The following is a 20,397-nucleotide window of genomic DNA, read 5'->3' as shown; positions in this document are numbered from 1 at the left end:
TAGAGAAGGATACCTCTGACGTTACATTTAGTTCAGTTCAATTATCATAATTTTCGTTTATATACTGTTGCTATTATGGAGATGCGTAGATATATAGCCCGTAATGGTCACTATATATATTAATAAATAAATATATATATTTAAATTCATTTAAAGCATTCGATTTAAATCGATTCTATATAATATAATTATAATAAGAAACTCAATAAAAAAAGTAATTTGTCTATGATTATATCCCTATAAAGTGAGGTGGACTACTAAAAGTATATGTTTTCTCTTTCATACATGTTCATTATGTATTGACGTTAAGCGTCAGTGCTATATAACAAATTTTTTCACGATTTAGTGTCATAATATGATGCTTTTTTGTGCAGTTTGACGTAAAACAACTTCAATTTGTTCCAATTTCGTTGTTCTGTCTTATTAGTTTTTATATGAATTTCTTTTTACGGGTGACACAACTGGTACATTTTACTAGTTGTTTGGATAATTAACTATCGTCCGCGTGTCCAGAGTTTGTTTCTGAGACGGTGATCATAGTCAATCTGTATGCAACTGTTACGCGTCGCCTCGACTATGTCTTACCAAGGATCACCATATTCGGGCCCGGGAGATGAATATGACTTCGAGGATGACGGGTACGACGACTTGGACGAATATAGGGATCAGGAAGACGCCTTACCACCACCGCCGTTGGACGACAGTGATGAGGGTATGTTTTGTTTACGATTGTGGTTTTATGCCTGTTTGAGGTTTGAATTTCGGTCATTTTCACTAAAACCTGTTTTTCGTGAATAGTCAAGTCCCTCGTCGTTTGTAAATAAACGTTATGCAATTATTGTTAGGTTATAATGGTTGTTAGCGCTGATCTAGACATTGTCTTCCCGCCTATTTCATTATCACCTGATTGGATGACGTAATGAGTTTGTTTGTAGTCACTTTCACCGCAAAATTGCCATGAAACCATTTAATACGATTTTGAAAACAGTATAGAGCATGTAGTATTTAAAAAAGCTTTGGATATTTATACTTTTTTTTTTTAAATGAATGGTAATGAAATGGTAACCCTGCCTGCACAATTGGTTTACGTTTGTGGGGTACCAAGAAGGAATAATACATCAAGTAGAAGTCAGGTCAGTTGGCTCATCATGGCAAATTCACTAGGTTGGTGGTGAAACCACATGAAAACTATTGTTTCTAAAATTGATGTGTACATAACAGAGTGTATTGATAGCAATGAAATTCTTAATTTATATTACTAATAATCCCATTTGCCCCATTAATACATCTTAGTTTCATAATCCCTATTAATATTATAAATATGAAGGTAATTTTTTTTGTAGTGCCTTAATGGCTTAACTAATCACACTAATTGGTTTACACAAACTGATAAGTGATATAGGATGAAGAAGGATAGAGCTTATTTTTTATTCCTGTCAATATCAACATATATGTAAAATAATTCTGATTAAATAACTATTCATCTACTTGCTTTCCAGACACAGAAGAGGCTAGTGAAACAGATGTACCCAAGAATGATGAACCACTTGAAATCAAAGAACAGTAAGTTTCATTAAGATTTAGTCGTTACTTTAATTACTTACTTTTTTTTTATATCAAATTGAATATATTGTAATACCTATTTATGGCAAGCCTCTATTCGGACTAGGTATTGGCTTGACTCTGAGGCACCAGTTCTTTAAATTTGTCTCTTAAGATTTTAATGTAATAGCTTTGCAAAATGACTGTTTTAAGGATCATTAACTGTATTTATAATAATTTTGACTTAATTGTATGTGAATTAGAAATAGTTTATATTAAATTATTTCTAATACACATACAATTATATAATATGGCCATTAGAATATAGATTTCAATGTGATATTAAATTAAATTTTTTTTTAATTTTTTTATTTTATACAACTTAGAATGGCAAACAACCTAATGGCCCACCTGATGCAAAGTGGTAACCGTTGCCTATAGACATGAGCAGTACCATGGACATAACAGAGTATACTGTTTCCCTCATGATACCCCCCATGCATTGCTCCGTCCATTCCTGAGGACTCAGATGTTATTCCTCTGTACCCTGTAAATTCACACCATATCCCACCCTTCAAACCGAAACACAGCCATGCAAACACAACTGCTTCACGATAGAAACACGAATGGGACAGAGGTACTCAAGCAATCAACTTTTGTACAAATTCTTCCTCTGGTAAATTTTAATAGCACTTCAGAATTTTCTCCATTTTTGAAAATACTGCTTGTAATATTATTTACTAAAATATAAGGAAGGAAGGAGGAATTGATAAGTTCCTTTTTTTTTAAATTACATGACATTTTTTAGAAATTTTATGTAGGATTTGCAACTGAGTCAACATTGTACTATAAAAGTATGTAGTTGCATTATCTATTTAAATCTATCTATCTATAGCTAATTCTGATAGGTTTTTCTCTAAATGTATTTTAAAATTCACTAATTTTAGTGATAGACTACCATCAATGTACCATACATTAAATTTTATTCTCTGTCCTTTTATGTAAATAAATTTGTAAATAATCTTCCAGGATGTACCAAGCCAAATTGGCCTCCCTGAACAAACAGCTACAGCAACTTCAGGAAGAAATTCACCCGGAGTTTCTAAGGAGGGTCAAGAGATTGGAACACCAGTTGCATGAGAGGTTACGGCTCAATAGAATATATAAGTAAGTTCATATATGTATTTGACTTTAATATATATATTCTTTATTGTACTTGTAAATTACAATGTTAATGCATTTATAAATATTGTGAGCAAGGGTGGACTTATCTCTGACAGAGATCTCTTCCAGTCAACCCAATGCAGTTAGAAAACATGTTGCTAGCGGGCAGCTGAAGTGCTACAACTATTAATATTTAGTGTACATAAACAAATATACAGTTAAATAAAATATTAAGATACATAATAAAATATTACATAAATACATATACTATAAATAAATATAATATCTACCTACTTATACAGTGGATGTTAAAATAAATGAATATACTACCTAGAATAGAAATTTAGTTCAATGATTTTAAAGTTTGACAGTTCAATTATAAAAATAAATAAATTAAGATTATGACTCAAAGGAAAGAAAATGTAACTTCAACCTTTTCTTGAAAGAGGTAATTGACTTTACTTCTTTCTTAAATTATTCTTGTATTGTTTCTTATTATTATGATTTACATGAGTTTAAATTCATGTGTCTTTCTTTTATTGTCTTTTATTGAAAAGTCATTTAGCACAAGCATTTATCTATTTACTTATTTACGTATTTATTTATTTATATATTTATTCACAATTTGTGTTTGTTGTATTTACATTATTTTCACCGGTAGCTTTCCTGCACTGGATTATCCAAATTAAATTATTTTCTCTCTAACTACACTGGGTTGGCTGGAAGAGATCTCTTTCAGAGATAAGTCCTCCCTTGCTAACAAGTTGTTAAACTAATCATCGCATGTATTAAGTGCAATAAAGAATATATATATATATCATTATTGTCTACTTCCTACCCTTCTCCCAATTATTATTTTTTGAGATTTTGTCGAGACATGTCCAAATTTCTTTTTGATTTTTAGTGTTTTTTAGAATATATCTATGTTATATATATTTTTTTATTTAATTATGATAACCATTTCAGAACCCCTTAGCCATAACTAACATAACAATTGTATAAAATATATTTTTTAAATTGTTCCGATAAGTGCAAATATTAAACAAATGATTTCTTTACAGAGATCACATGTATGATGTGGTAGAAAGGGAGTATATAGCAGAGAAGAAAGCAGCAGCAAAAGAGTTTGAGGAGAAGAAAATAGAATTAAGGGAGAACCTGCTAAATGACTTTGAAGACAAGCGCAGATTGATTGAGAATGAACGACAGAATATGGAACTGAATGGAGATTCTATGGAGGTGAGTTTTTTAACTGTAATCACATATAAATAAATCTTACATATATTATGAAGGAGATACTTACCATGATAATGTATTTCGTCCTGTGGTCCCGGCATAAAATGGGTTACGTCTGTCTTTCCCGTGGGTGTCTTAAGGGGCGACTAAAGAAACTTAATGATTGAGGGATGTCCTATTAAAGTCTTAACTGTTGGTCCCAACCTGCTTGCCAAGCGCGGCAACTATTTATAGACTTTGTTCAGCAGTGGACAGTTTTTTTTTAATGGATCATTTTGGAATGGTATTGCGCAAAACTACCTATTGGTATACATAGGTAGTTTTGCGCAATACCATATTACGCAAAACTACCTATGTATACCATACCATACTACGCATACCCGCGCTATTGGTATACACCGGCGGGGCACCAGTGAAAGATGATAGGTGAGGATGAAGCAGGTCAGTTAGCCCATTGTGACGAATTCAACATGAATTGTTCACGATGGTTTCCAGGGGGAACCACGTGGAGGTCAACCTAATAAGGCATATTGCTAGCAATGGGGCTATCAAACTCCATTGCTAACTATCCCTTTCCCCCCAGCAGTGGACAGTTAAGGCCAGATACAATACAATATAATACTCTATATTGTGTAGTATTTTAAAAAAAAAAACCTTTGAATACAGGTAAAGCCCGTCATGAAGCGTATATTGCGGCGGCGTGCGAATGAGCCCGCCCCAGCGCCGGAGAAGCGGCGGAAACCCCTCACCACGACGCTCACCTTCCAGCTGGACGACAAGGACATCGATGCAGACCTCCGCGCGATATCGAGGCACTCGCCACCGCCCAGGCATCATACCCCCTCGCACAACTCCGCGGCACCCAGGAAGCATCTCAACTCTAGCAGTTGTATGAATCTTTTTAATTGATAAAAATTAATAGTAACTCTTGTGCTGTTGGTTCATGCTGGTGGGGCTGCGGTTAATGGTGATAGGGGAGTACAAAGTCAAGTTATTCTTTCTATCTTCAGTTTATTTTTAATGGGTGATAATGGAATGGTAACCCCGCCTGCACTATCGGTATACGCTGGCGGGGCACCAGTGATGGGTGATAGTGAAAGCAGGTTCGTTAGCCCATCGTGACAAATTCCACTAGAATTAACCACGATATTCTATCTTCAGTTGTACACAGACAGAATGGTCTTGGTTTTTATGACTATGGTTAATTGTAAATCGTTATTCCTCTGTACCCAGTAAATTCACGCCATATCCCACCCTTCAAACCAAAACACAGCCATGCAAACACAACTGCTTCACAGTTGAAACACGAATTTAAATGAATATACATGCAATAAAATCTTACAAGTAAATTAACAATTCCTATGGCGCAGTCATTAGTATTTTAATGGGTGAAAATGAAATAATAATAATATTTCTTTATTATAGATTACAAAGATCCATTTTTGTTAGTAACAATTGACTTAAACTATGTTAGTAGAAAAAAAAAAATACAAAAATCATTTTATGGCCCCTATAATAATTTTGACCCACAATGAGAGGATCGGGCTATCGTATCGTAACCCTGCCTGCGTTATCGGTATACTTTGACAGGGCACCAGTTGTCAATTATAGGTTAGAATAAAAAGGGTCAATTGGTCCGTCCTGACAAATACAACGATTATTAACGATGGTTTCCAGGGGGAGCTGAGTGGAGGTCGACCTGATAGGATATATCGTTTTTACCCTTTCCCTTTCCCCACAGTGATAGGTATGTTGCTATTCACAAAAAAGTTCCTAAACTAATTTTAATCAACTAACCAGTGATATGGACTATTGCAAAGTAACATCTAGTTCAGTAAAATACTTGATGTAATACTTTAATTTATTACTCGATATTCTGCTTGCCTAATTATTGGGGCAAAAACAGGTTTAGAGTCGATTATTTGCAACCACTCGCACTGGTTTAAACAATTTTATTTGCTGCTCTTCGTAATACAAGAATGTATTTAACAGGTGAATCGCCAGTTCGCGAGAGTAGCGATACATCGGAGACGCGCGTGGAGGACGGCAAGTTGTTGTACGAGCGGCGCTGGTTCCACCGCGGGCAGAGCGTCTACGTCGAGGGCCGCGAGGTGGCGCGCTTCCCCGGACAGATACACGCTATCACTGACGAGGCGGTGAGAGCAACATTCGTTGTAATTTGCTCCTAGGATCATGTGTTCCTATTTGAACTTTTTGTTTTTTGATGGGTGAAAATGATATGGTAACTCCGCCTGCGCTAACGGGATACGCTGGCGGAGCACCAATGAAGGGTGATAGATGAGAATAGGAACAGGCCAGTTAGCCCATCATGATTAATTCATCAGGAATTAACCATGATAGTTTCCAGGAGGAACCGCGAGGAGGTCGACCTGTTTGGGTATATTGCTAGCAATGGGATTCTCAGTCTCCATTACTAACATTCCCTTCCCCCCTTCTATTTGGACTATAACTGTTTAAATGCATGTCATCATCAACATCGTATTAGCTTTTAACTATCTACTAGTGAATGTTAGCCTCCTCCTTAGGGTAGTGAAGAGTTGTTCTTTTTAATCACATGTATTAACTATTTTTTTTTTAATATTTTTAGACCCCCAACGTGGTTAGCAGGTGGTTTTGCGCCATTTAGATACCGGTTTTGATTCCCGGTAGGATCGCTTCCTTTATTACATTTAAAGTTAACTCAAGAATGAGTGTTGTGGGTTTTGCTTCCAGATGTTCGTTTTTCATAACTCATAATAACTTTACGACAAGGCAATAGGTGGCATTATTATTATTACTTTGTACTGAAAATAGTTCAGAACTCTGTTGAATTGTACCTTAATTTTTAGTAGTTCATCTTTACACAATAACTCATTGAAACAATTTCGTTTACAGATCTGGGTGAAGAAACAAAACCTCGAGCGGTTTCGAATATACATATCTCAGTTAGCGCGCGGTAAAGTGACGTTAAAGAGACGTGCCTCATAAGGCACCGACTGTACAGTGAGAGTGAGGTTTGTGAGCGGTCTGCGGCGACCGGACCAGTGACCAATGGCGGAGTGCGTGTACCGGCCTTTAGTACAGATGCTAGAGTGTGCATGACCTTCGATACAGTGCTGTCAAATCAAGAATAGGACTGTCAATGTCAACTGTCACTTGAATGGTATGCATTAGTTTACCATATTATTTAGAATGCATACTTTTTCGTATAATGTACATTATTTTATTGAGCTTATATTTTTAATATTTTATTTATTTATTTTCTTTTTTTTTTTACACTAAACTCTATTTGAAACATAGTGACTGAGCATTCTAATTTATTATGGATATGGCAGTATGGAGGCATTACCAGTAGTTGTTAGGCTTGGCAATCTGGCAACCTGGCAAAGGCTTTGGTAATATTTTAAAAGGGAGACTGCTGCCCTTCGACTTTTTTTTATTAAGTTTCCTTAGTCACCTCTTACGGCATTCATGTGAAAGGAAGAGGTGGCGCATTCTTTGCTGTGACCACAGGCAAACGGATTCACCTTACCATGCCATAATAATTATATTTTTTAATATTTTATTTATTTATTATTTATGGATTACATTTTATGCCAACGATATTGGTATATTTTTAAAAAGTGTCGCTAATTGCGTTAATGTAGAAAGTGCATTCTCTTCATTATTTAATTAATTTTATACTGACAGTGTAAGCGCGCACAATATGGCGGAATGTAATTCCTATTCTTATTTTGATAGTGTTGTATTGATCCGATGAATTTATCATGATCTATAAAATTGAAACCTATGAAGTTTCACAGCACTGATTTTTGTTTGTGTCCTTGTAGATTACTGTAAGGTATGGTTTATTTTCACAAAGTTCATATGATGACAATAATTACTTGATAATTATTTATAAAATTTTTATGTTTACTATAAATACCATTGTTTTAGAGAATTTGACAAGATGAACTATTACAGTGACATGCGAATGGATTTTTTATAGTTATTTTTTTTTACATTTTCATTTTATCGTGAACATTGTGTTGTGAATGAATGTTTACAATTAAAACACAAAGTAATTAAGTAATAGAGTGAAAATTTCTTTATCATACTGGAGAATGTATTTGGAATGTTCCAGAAAGAATTTTGACTGGTTTTCAGTTCCGAATAATGGTCAGAATTCACTGTTTTAGTTTTTGCCAACCTGTCCTTTACACCACGTTTACACGTTTATATATATATATGTAATAACATATAATTATATAAAATAAAATCATATAATTTTGACCTGTAAAAAAAGATATAATATATCGATTAAGAAAAAAAGTGGCCAAATTTGAAAATATTACACTAAAACCATGAAGAGTTTTCTCATATATCATTGATAAGTATTAAAATGCTATTTTCACTCTGTCCATGAAATAACTTGCCCATTAATAATTTAATTATAAAAAATGTATAGATGAACGATATGAAATTTATTTATTTATTTAATTTTCATGTACATAACAAAAGTGCATATGGCATTACAATATGAATTCATTTTACTCCATTTATGAGATAACCTTTTCCCAAAACAATTGTTGAAATCCCAATCCCAAAAATATTGCTTGTAATTCTATGGTGGTTCTAGTCAGATCATAAATGCATTATCTTTGACATATCGGTCTCTGTCTATACCACAAGAGATCCGGCATGAAGGTATTATTGATTAGATAAACCCAACGTTAATTTACGAGGGGAGGTTGGTTGGTTCGCAGCCTCAGGTGCATAATGAGTGAAAATATATTGTTTTATATTTTTCCCACATCCCTTTAAGTAAGTAATCAATTAACATAATTCCCTCGCTGTCTTTGAACTTGTCTAGCTTTGAACCCGACTTTTCCACTTTAAACTTCTTTAGTGTCCTTTCTCCCTTTTTATCCACTGCGTCGACTCTTGATTAGACTTTGGATCATACTGACGAATCCAGATCTCTTTAACGGTGACAATACGGTTACAAATTTCGTCCAAATCACTCTGATATAATTCTCAAAAAATTACAACTTTTCAATCGTCGTTGCTTGTCGAGCGATGTGAGCATTCATGGTACCCAATGCTCACAATTTTTTTTCCATGTAGAATGTCTCCAATTCGTTCCTTACTAATCTGTAGTTCTTCTGTTATCTGGCACAGTTTAATTTTTCGATTGGCCAGTACTATTTGTTCGACTTTTTTAATCTATACTTCGGTCGCTCTAGTTAATGGGCATCCAAGGCAAAGGTCGTCTTCACACGTCTTTTTTCCTCGTTGAAATAACCGAGTCCATTTTTTTACTACCGTATATGAAGGTGTCTAATCCTGAAGACCCGATGACATTTCCTCAAAAAATTATTTTGGGGTACTTCCTTTTTTAACAAGGAGTTTCATTACAGCGCAGTGTTTCAAATTGCTAGAATTTCTAGTTTCTTCTGACATGGTGTTGTTGAGTGTTCCAGGGATTGAATGTTAATGAACAAAATTTTTTTTTATACCACTGAGGTGGCAAACAAGCATACCGCCCAATTGATGATAAGCGGTTACCGTAGCCTATGAACGCCTGCAATACCAGAGGTATTACGCGCGCGTTGCCGACCCTGAAGAAACCTCTTTACCCCCCATTTGAAAAACCCCATGCTGTAGTCTCTTGGGAATACCTCGGCAGGGAGCTCATTCCATAACCTGAGTGTTCGTGGGAGAAAGCATCTCTGAAACCGAACTAATGAACTAAATACAAAAATGGGATATTTTTTTATACTTACAAGGAGTCACCCAATTAGTATTATCACTAGTGTGATGATGAGACATTGCCAAGTACTTTAGGTCGCGAACTTATCAGCCTCGCATTATTACAGTCTAATAAAGTTTTCCTATCAGTCTTCCGCCTCTATACCGAGCAATCTTGTCCCCAATTGTCCTGTATTTAATAGGACCATGTCAAGACAATTCACCATTGGTTAATCTTTATAGATAGATAGATACTCTTTATTGTTTCCTCCAAAAGATTACAATAGTAAACTTATTATAAATATAAATATTTACAAGAAATAATCGCAATGAGAAAACAATGGGCGACCTTATCGCTAAGAGCGATCTATACTGGAAAATAAAATATTTTTTTATCTATGTTATTATTAAAACTTGCAAATGCAGTCATTAATGTCACTATCCTATCAGCCGTTAACTGCCCACTGCTGAACATAGGCCTCCCCCTATTGGGAGGTTTTGCCAGTTATTGCCATGCTTTAAAAGTCTGCTAGCTTTTACCTGCGAAATTGTCCGCGTGACTAGAATGTGTTTACTGACCAGGTAAAAAGTAGCTTATATCCAATCCTAATATAAATGTAAAAGTGAGTTTGTTTGTTTGTTACGTCTTAATGCTTTAACCAATCACTAATTGGTATACACGTACTATATGGGATTGGGAAGCACATAAGCTACTTTTTATCCCAGTAGGTTAACATATCCCGTTCACGTGAACGAACTCACGGGTAAAAAGTAATTTAAAAATAAAATTAAATCAAAGAGAATTTTGTAAACAGATCAAAACTAAAAATCCATTTGATTATAAAAATGATCATCTATATCAGTAATACGCTATTTTGAATTGACTAAGATATTGCGTGACATATACACAAAAAAAAATAGAATTGAGAGCAAGTATAGTATTGTCTATGGTAAAAAACATGTAAAGTTGGACTATTCTATAGTGCAAGTAAACAGAAACGGACTGTACACTGTACACACAAAACAGAATAATTTACAAACAATTTCTAACAAAACAATTGTGAACATTCCCTTTCAAACAGCTTGTTTTTGAGCGTCATCTCTAGTCAAGTTCTTTATCAATTATTGGTTATGATAATTTATTTCATGAAATATATGAACAATTTAATTGTGAAACTGTAAATGCAGTGTTGAATTTGCCGCGATGTCAAATGGTACATTCCTATTGGTCGAATTTATCGCGCGCCTTGTTTTTTTTTTTATTTTCCATATGTGGCAAACGGCAATATTAAATAAGAATTCGCGTTGTAATAAAGGCACGTTTATATCTACAGATATTGAGCGTTTAGGAATCGCGTCGTACAATCACTGTCTATTCAAAAGCAGCAATGGCTGACAGAGTAGCTTTAGAAAATAAAATAAAAATTTTTTAATTCATAATTATTTAATGACTATGGTACACAAGCTGACGGCTTACGTTATGGGAAAAAATCGTATTCGTCTCGTAGACATAAACAGAACCATAGACATATTTTGTTATGTCTATAATATTAAGGATTAAAAATGAGTGAGACCGGCGTTTAGAGTATGTCTGTTACCCGTCTGAGATGCTCAATGTCCGTAGATATAAATGGGCCTTAATTTTTTAAATGTATTTTTTTTTTATTTTAAATGTCTGACAAAAGCGTTGAACTTTTTTTTTTATGAAATGTAAATGTCAACAAATATTAATTTAACCGAGTTACAAAGTTACATATTTTATGTAAATATTTGTGGTAATTTCAGAGTAGTTAAAATTTTTTATTGCTCTTTTCAAATTAAGTTGTGTATTATTGTCATCATGTCGTGTCACCTTAGTTTATATATATAGATAGAGCAGCTAGTCTCGAAAACGGGTCAACTTTTTGTCAGTTAATAGTCAAATTAGCCAACTCTATTTTTTATCAGTGTTCTATATACTTACGCACACAATGTATTTTGACGTCTCTATATTTAATTATTTAATAAATAAAATGAGTTATTATGCATTAAAAAGATGCAAAAATTATAAGACATAATAAATATAGAAGTTGTAAAGAAAACACTCGTGACTATATATCACGCAAAATTGTATGAAAAAGTTGAGCCGCTTTTCTCGAAACATTTGTATGGAGACACTCTGTATGTATAATCTAAGGGTATGACATTGTTTATAATGTGCAAAGTGCATTCTTAGCGCGTGTCTGCAGTGACAAAATCTAACAAAACAATGTAATGGTGTTAGTGGTTTGTTTGTAAGTATTGGCTCATTTTATAATTGACCGTAGCACGGCACGATATTGTACGATTTTATTGTCGTGACGTTATAAGAGAATTTTTTATGACACTTAGAATGGCAAATGCGCAGAAATGAAAGCTGTTTTTTAAAGAAAGTGTTAAGTATGACAGCTAATTCGAACTACCAGTCCCATTGCTAACAATATATCCAATCAGGTCGACCTCCCCGTGGTCCTCCTTGGAAACCAGCGTGTTAAATTCCAAGTGTATTTATTACGATGGGCTAACCTTTTTCATTCTCAGCTATCGTCCCTCACTGGTGCCACGCCACCGTATACCGATAGCCCAGGAGGGGTTACCGTTCCATTATCATCCATTAAAAAAAAGCCGTCGCTTATAGACTCGAACAGCACCATGGACATTACCAGAATACACTATCATGCCCATGGTACCCCTTATGCGTTGCTGTTACTGAGGGCTAAGATGTTAAGTCTCCATACATCCTTCTAACCGAAACACAGCCATACAAGCGCAGCTGCTTCACGGCGGAAATACAAGTGGACAGAGGTATCCAAGCAGACGGCTTTTAATTAAATTCTTGAATTTACATACATAATTAAAAAAATCACAATATTTAAATTGCATACATTGTCGTGACAGTAAAATCGTGCAAATCGTGTAAATAATGTCGTGCCACGTAATACGTTAAATTATAAAAGCGCCGATTGGCTAAGCAATAATAAATTTAGGTTATTTGTATTGTTACATTCGGTCTCTGCGGATACTCTTTCAGGCGTCGTGTCAAGCACGACACGCGATAATCGTGCAGTGACAATGATTTTGTAATATTATTGGTGACAAGTTTATTTATAAAAAATAAAAAATCCACGATTGTGTGCAGTATTGTAACATTGTAAATAATATTGTAAATTTCCAATGTATTATACTGATCAAATGTCTGCGTAATGCGTAAATGAAATGGATTTTAGATTGTAACATTTGTTTCAGATTATTTTTTTATAATTGTGATGAATAATTATTGTGTAAATGTGTTGTGACAATTGTAAATATGCGTACGTGAAATTTTACTAAAGTAGATGATATCGAAGCGAGATCTTTTAAATTACATTATTGTATTAAGATGAAATACCTATATGTATTTGTTTTATTTGCATATTGATAAATTGAGGAAGGAAACTGAAGACGTACGTACAACAGAACATGTACGTATTCTGGGAGTGGACCTAGAAAGTTGGATATGGCGTGAATTTACAGGGTACAGAGGAATAACACCTGAGTCCTCAGGAATGGCATTGGGGGTATCATGGACAAAACAGTATACTCTGTTATGTCCATGGTACTGCTCATGTCTATAAGCGACGGTTACCACTTTCCATCAGGTGGGCCGTCAGCTTGTTTGCCATTCTAAGTTGTATAAAAAAAAAAAATCTAATATAGGTAAACAGACATCCTAACTGGCTACTGTTTTTTTTAATGGGTGAAAATGAAAAAATGGCTCCGCCTGTGCTGTGGGTATACACTGGTGGGGTAACAGTGATGGATGATAGGTGAAGACGAAACAGGTCAGTGGCCTGTCGTTACGAATTCCACAATTATTAACTACGATGGTTTCCAGAGGGACATTGACCTTATAGGGCTAATAATGGGATTTTTCCACCTTCATTCCTAATAATCTCTTTCTTCCAACTTGCACATAGGTGAGAATGAAAAGGCATGTCAATTAGACCATCGTGATGAATACACCTAGAATTCAGCACGGTTGATTCCAAAGTCTCCCTTGGAATCAACCACGGGGAGGTTGTTTTGACAGGGTATATTGTTAGAAATAAGACTACCGCTACTAACGATCCCTTCGCCTAATCCCCCCCCCCCCCCCCCCATATGGGACAGATATAATTGAGGCTGAAGAATCGCTCAATCATTTGCTAGTGTAGTGCTAAAGCATGGTCGTTCAAAAGGCGCAGATTTAAGATGCCACGATTCTATTTTATTTAGTCTGTGGCCTTTGACTCCGCTGCCCAAAATTCTGGCCATTCATGACAAATTAAATAATTAAGATTGTTTTCTATAAAAAAAAAAAAAAACTGACTTTCAAGTGTGGTAAAATCAGTTATTTGGAAAAAACTAAACTGTTGAACCGATTTTGATATAATTTCTACGGGAGCAATCTGCAAGTATATATTTCCAGATAAAAAAGTACCCAAATCGGTTTACTACTGACGTAGTTTTTTTTATGGGTGAAAATGGTATGGTAACCCCGTCTGCGCTAACGGGATACGCTGGCGGAGCACCAGTGAAGGGTGATAGATGAGAATGAAAACAGGCCAGTTAGCCCATCATGATGAATTCATCAGGAATTAACTATGATAGTTTCCAGAGAGAACTGCGAGGAGGTCGACCTGGTTGGGTATATTGCTAGCAATGGGATTCTCAGTCTCCATTACTAACAATCCCTTTCCTCCCACTACTGACGTACTTATGAGGTGATGAAGATAAAAAATAAAAAAAAGACTAAACCAAATTGAGAACATCCTTTTTGAAGTCGGTTGATAAGCTACAGAGAACGTTGTTTGTCGGAATAAAACAATATGCTATATAATTGATGGAACGGTATAATGTCATCGTCGCCTATAGACATGAGCTACCTTTAAGGAATACTTTATAACATCCGTGAAACCTCTCATTCATTGCCATTCATGAGGACTATGATGTCTTTTTTCAATGGCTACGAATGGAATGGTAACCCTGCCTGTACTATCAGTTTAAGCTTGCAAGATCATTAAGAGATGATAGGTAAGGATGAAAGCAGAAGGTCTGTCATGAAATGTTATCTAAAATTTCGGGACCGAACGAAACACAAATTTGATGTTAAAATTACATAATAAATACTTATAATAATATTTGGATTTTTATGGTAGGTTTATGACAAAGGAAATATTAAGCTCCATTTAACGGACTAACTTTGGTATGATCAAAAACTCGAATTTAGTCTGAAAATTCGAAATATCATTTCATGGTAGATCCTCAGGTTAGTTAGCCCATCGTGATGAATTCCACAATAATTAACGACAATGGTTTCCAGGAGTACAGTGTGGAGGTTTACTTGATAGGGTATACTGCTATCCATGGGGCTGTTAGACAATTCTAACAATCCCTTTCCCATAAAACTATGGTGTGACACCTCCGTACCCTATAATTTGCATAAAAGTTTATATGTGATTTCCACATGTCTTATTGATGGCTGAAACGTGTTTGCATCTGTTCATAATAAACAGAGAGACGTGGCATTGACTACGCTTTACTGTGAACGCAAATTATTACTAATCGTACGAGATGCTGCCCTCTGGTGACGAGAAATGACCTAGAGGTCTACAATGTACACGAAGGTCTCTGACGTAACTTTTCGGCTTACATTTCGGATATACATAGATTTTATATGACTGGTGAGTATGAAGCTACTCTTACTTTTAGTGTAGTCTACCAGAGTTTACTAGAGGGAGACTGTCCAAAAGTCGAATGCTTGGGTACCTCTGTCCCATTCGTGTTTCTACCGTGAAGCAGTTGTGTTTGCATGGCTGTGTTTCGGTTTGAAGGGTGGGATATGGCATGAATTTACAGGGTACAGAGAAATAACACCTGAGTCCTCAGGAATGGCAACGCTTGAGGGTTATCATGGGCGAAACAGTATACTCTGTTATGTCCATGGTACTGCTCATGTCTATAGGCGACGGTTACCACTTTTAATCAGGTGGGCCTATTTCTCATTTCCGAAGTTTTTATAAATATTTTCCATTGTAGTGATTTAAAGATGATCAAATACTTAATACTATAATACTTATATCTCTATAAGCAGCTAACAGGAATTATTTGTACAGCTGTGAATTTTCTGTAATTTTATTATTATTTAGTAATAAATGTAGGTACACATTTTAACACGAGATGTTTAAGAAAATTAATATAATTCAAAGTAAATATCTAACACGTGCGTGTATGTGTATATGTATTTTACCGACATTAGCTAACAACACATTGTTACTAATAACATGCACTAAAGTCTGAAATAAAATATAATTATATGATATCATTGAATTGAATGGATGTCGGGATTCATTTTGATTTATCTACTGCAAAATTCATACTAATTTTCAAAATTATAGGGCATCTAAATTGTTCTAATTTTAAAATTAATTTACTGGCTGAAACAGACAGTGGACAGGGAAACTGTACAAAAGTCGATTACTTGGGTACCTCTGTCCCATTCGTGTTTCAATCGTAAAGCAGTTGTGTTTGCATAGCTGTGTTTCAGTTTGAAGAGTGGGGTATGACAGTGAATTTACAGAGTACAGAGGAATAACATCCGAGTCCTCAGGAATGGCAGCGCATGGAAGGTGTCATGGCCAAAACAGTATAATCTGTTATGTCCATGGTTACTGCTTATGTCTATAGGTGATGGTTGCCACTTTCCATCGGGTGGGCCGTCAGCTTGTTTGCCACTCTAAGGTCTATAAAAAAAAAACATTATATCAATTATTTTTTTTAATTTAGTAAGAATTTTTGTTCGGTCTTAATAAAACCTCTGTATGTGACAACGCAGATGTGCTCTGTGAGTAATCGACTTACACGAAGAAAAATTTTAACAATACAAAATTTCTATAAAAAAAGAATAAAATTTTTACTTTTATACAGATTTATACACAATAATAGGCAATATAGCGGCAATTTATCGAACAAAATAGTTGAACTGTTACTCAGAAATATTAATAGATCGAAGGAGTGGTGTCGATTTCAGCCGATGTTCTTGCTTGGAACATCTACGTTCCAGAAGTTTGTCGTCAAAATAAAAGCTCGTAAAGCGGTCATTATAAGCTGCCATTTAAATTTGCATACACTTTAGTTTTGGTACAAGGTATAAGGTTATAGCGATTGCTCAAATATGAACAGCTCGAAGTCATTTCATTTTAATAATAATAATCATCACGGACAGGACAGTTCTTGCGAACAAACCTGATATCGTGGTGATGGATCGGGCACTCTCGACGGTGTTTTTGGTGAATGTCACCATACCGCATGACGAGAACCTCGTGAAAGCCGAAACCGAGAAGAAGAGAAAATATCTCGACCTGGCTCACGAGGTGACCGAAATGTGGGGGGTGGCGTCCACCGAAATCATTTCAATCGTTTTGTCGGTGAACGGTCTTATCCCAACCAGTTTGGAACAACATATCAGACGGTTGGGATTTCGAGGCAGCTCACTCCCGGGAAAGATGCAGAAAGCTGTGCTTTTAGATTCTGCCCGCATTGTCCGCCGGTTTCTCTCCCTGGGGCCCTGAACCCGGGCCAACTGTGCTTCTGCCGGGGGTTAGTTTGCCATTTCCTCTCCTTAAGAGGGGATATGTGAATTTTTCAAAAATTTAAAAAATAAATATTTTTCAGAAAACTATTTAATCTATTTTATTACAATTTCCTTACAAACTATGATAGTAAAAAAAAAGAATAGCAATTAAAGTGAGTCATAATAATAATAATATATTTAATGTATTTAATTCTAAATCCACTTTGAATAGAAGGAAGTTCTCATATTCGGTTGTATTTTTTTTGTTTGTTACCTAACAACGTCGTCAGTTCTAAACTTATTTGGAAAATTCTTTTTTATCTGATAGTATTTTATATACATACAGGTTCTTTAATGGATGATAATGGAATGGTAATCCCGCCTGCGCTAACGGTAAACGCTGGCGAGGCACCAGTGAGGGATGATAGGTGATGAATACACCTGGAATTTAACATGATGGTTTCTAGGGAGACCACGTAGAGGTCGACCTGACAAGGTATACTGTTAGCAACGTCCGCATTACTGAGAATCCCTTCCCCCTATACTTACAGAGAAATTTTATTAAAATCGGTTTAGTAACTCAGTTTTTAGTTTAAAATAACTAGTTTAGTAACAATTGAACTCGGATATTGTTGTGGGACACAATCTTTTTTGTATTATAAAATTGTCACATGGCATATACAGCTAGCGGCAGTCACTATCATTCGATACTAGGAAACGGAATTGTTATAAAAAAAATCTCGACCTGAAGCTCTCCTATATTTTTTTAATAAAATAAAAACTCTTCTGAATTATGTTTTGTTTACACAAAAGATCAAAATTTTTAAAAATCAATATGTTAAATTTGTGAAATATAATATAATAAATAAAAGCAGCGATCACTTATAACTTATACCTACCGAAATAGTATCCAGTATTACTGGTAGATATTATAATAATATGTTGATCCATTATGTTTATTTATTGGCATCTGTAAGATAAGCTTTAATATCTCATTTTGATATTTCATATAATAATTAATAATAACTACTTATTTATTATTTTTATTGTAACTAATTATCAGTAACTTATTTGACTTCAAACCATGAAGTGAATTGTACTTATTTTATAATAGGATAAGATGAGTAATAATTTAAGATATTGTCCAACAAAAAAATATGCTGGTACGCTAGTAGATGCCAAGCTTGACAGACGGAAAGGCAGGAATTGATCATTAAGTTTCCTTAGTCACCTTTTACGACATCCACGAGATAGGAAGAAGTGGTCATTCTATGCCGGGACCACACGGCTTATACACACATACACACACACACACACACACACACACACACACACACACGCACGCACGCACGCACGCATGCACGCATGCACGCACGCGCGCACGCACGCACGCACGCACGCACGCACGCACTCACGCACGCACGCAAGCACGCACGCACCCACGCACGCACGCACACACGCACACACGCGCACACGCGCGCTCGCACACACACACACACACACACACACATACACACACACACACACACACACACACTTTTATATATGCAATCATAATAGAGCTGTTACCATCTCATACAAAATAAATTAATGTAACATGACACCGTCGAACTTTGCCATTGATGCTTTGATGCTGTGAGAGGAATTACTGAAAGGTGTGTACGAGTGGTCCAAGTCGTAATGTTAAAATGTCCGTCATTATATTCATAAGCTTGGCTACAAGTTCATTGTTAATTCACACCTACACGCAACTGTCGCGGTGGGTGCATTGCGGGTGTGCCGTGCAATCTACGAGACATCTACATCTTGAACACCATAGATACAAATGTACCTGCCTATAAGTGCTTATTATACTACATATGCTCCTTCCTAACCCGTGGGTGTCGGGGAGAAAGGGATTGTTAGTAATAGGGACTGAGAATCCCATTGCTAGCAATATACCCAACCAGGTCGTCCTCCTCGCGGTTCCCCCTGGAAACTACCATGGTTAATTCCTGATGAATTCATCATGATGGGCTAACTAACCGATTTTCATTTTCATCTATCACCCTTCACTGGTGCTCCGCCAGCGTATCCCGTTAGCGCGGGCGGGGTTACCATACCATTTTCACCCATCAAAAAAAAACCCGTAGGTGTCGTGAGGCGACTAAGGGGAGTTAATAATCGAGGGATTAACAGTAGCGTCCTTCTTAAAACATCACCAAAGCCTAACTGTGGTTGCCAACCCGCCTGCTAAGCGTGGCAACTATTGGCAAGTTACTCCTTTATGGGGGAGGCTTTATTCAGCAATGGAGAGTTGATAATGATGATACTACATATAAGTCAACAATAGGAGATGTCTTCTTACCCCCTTTTTCATTAGGATGCCAAACCTCTTATAAACGTGTTTTTATTTATGCAACTTAGAATGGCAAACAAGCTGACGGCCCACCTGATGGAAAGTGGTAACCGTCGCCTATAGACATGAGCAGTACCATGGACACAACAGAGTATACTGTTTCGCCCATGATAGCCCCCATGCGTTGCCATTCCTGAGGACTCAGGTATTATTCATCTGTATCCTGTAAATTCACTACCATATCCCAGCCTTCAAACCGAAACACAGCCATGCAAACACAACTGCTTTACAGTAGAAACACGAATGGGACAGAGGTGTCCAAGCAAACGACTTTTGTACAAAGTCTCCCTCATGCTCATGTCTATCGGCAACGGTTATCACTTTCCGTCAGGTGGGCTATCAGCTTATTTGGCATTCTAAGTTGCATAAAAAAATAAAAATAAATAAATAAATATTATTAGCATAGGTAGTGCACTATTCTATGTTCGTGTATTAAAAAAAAATATGATGTAAGTTATTATGCATTATTATCGTGAAAATTTTAAAGCGACCATCAGTATTATTGTTTCTTTGAAAGGTCAAAGAATGGCTTCATGTGAAGGAGTAATGTTAGGCAACCTGCCAATAACCGACGTAAAGTTACCTTAACTGTCTGAATACCTAATATGGACTTGGTATTTATAACTATCACAACGTCACAATATTACAACAATTATATTATGAACTAGTTTTTTAGAATGTGAAAGTGAATTTTAGAAGTGGAAGAATCAATGAAATA

The 20,397-nt window shown here is 35.7% G+C and overlaps 1 protein-coding gene across 1 annotated transcript; it reads left to right on the top strand.

Annotated features, from left to right (window-relative positions):
- The first annotated feature begins 358 nt into the window (after positions 1–358).
- On the top strand, positions 359–13,083 carry LOC116413391 (sin3 histone deacetylase corepressor complex component SDS3). The gene is made up of 7 exons (XM_052901532.1): positions 359–712; positions 1,500–1,563; positions 2,572–2,709; positions 3,768–3,945; positions 4,609–4,831; positions 5,935–6,098; positions 6,838–13,083. The coding sequence occupies exons 1-7, from the start codon at positions 550–552 to the stop codon at positions 6,928–6,930; spliced, it is 1,023 nt and encodes a 340-aa protein (XP_052757492.1). The 5' UTR covers positions 359–549; the 3' UTR covers positions 6,931–13,083.
- The last annotated feature ends 7,314 nt before the right edge of the window (positions 13,084–20,397 follow it).

This window comes from Galleria mellonella, unplaced genomic scaffold, assembly GCF_026898425.1.
Source record: "Galleria mellonella isolate WM207_F2 unplaced genomic scaffold, CSIRO_AGI_GalMel_v1 utg78, whole genome shotgun sequence".
NCBI classification, from domain to species: Eukaryota; Metazoa; Arthropoda; class Insecta; order Lepidoptera; family Pyralidae; genus Galleria; species Galleria mellonella.
The sequence above is the reverse complement of the archived record's forward strand: the minus strand, read 5'-3'. Positions and strand labels throughout refer to the sequence as shown.

Excerpts from the sequence above, each read along its gene's own strand:
- LOC116413391 (XM_052901532.1), top strand. The coding sequence starts at position 550 with ATGCAACTGTTACGCGTCGCCTCGACTATGTCTTACCAAGGATCACCA. Across the intron at positions 713-1,499 it reads GTTGGACGACAGTGATGAGG|ACACAGAAGAGGCTAGTGAA; the intron begins GTATGTTTTGTT and ends CTTGCTTTCCAG. Across the intron at positions 3,946-4,608 it reads TGAATGGAGATTCTATGGAG|GTAAAGCCCGTCATGAAGCG; the intron begins GTGAGTTTTTTA and ends CTTTGAATACAG.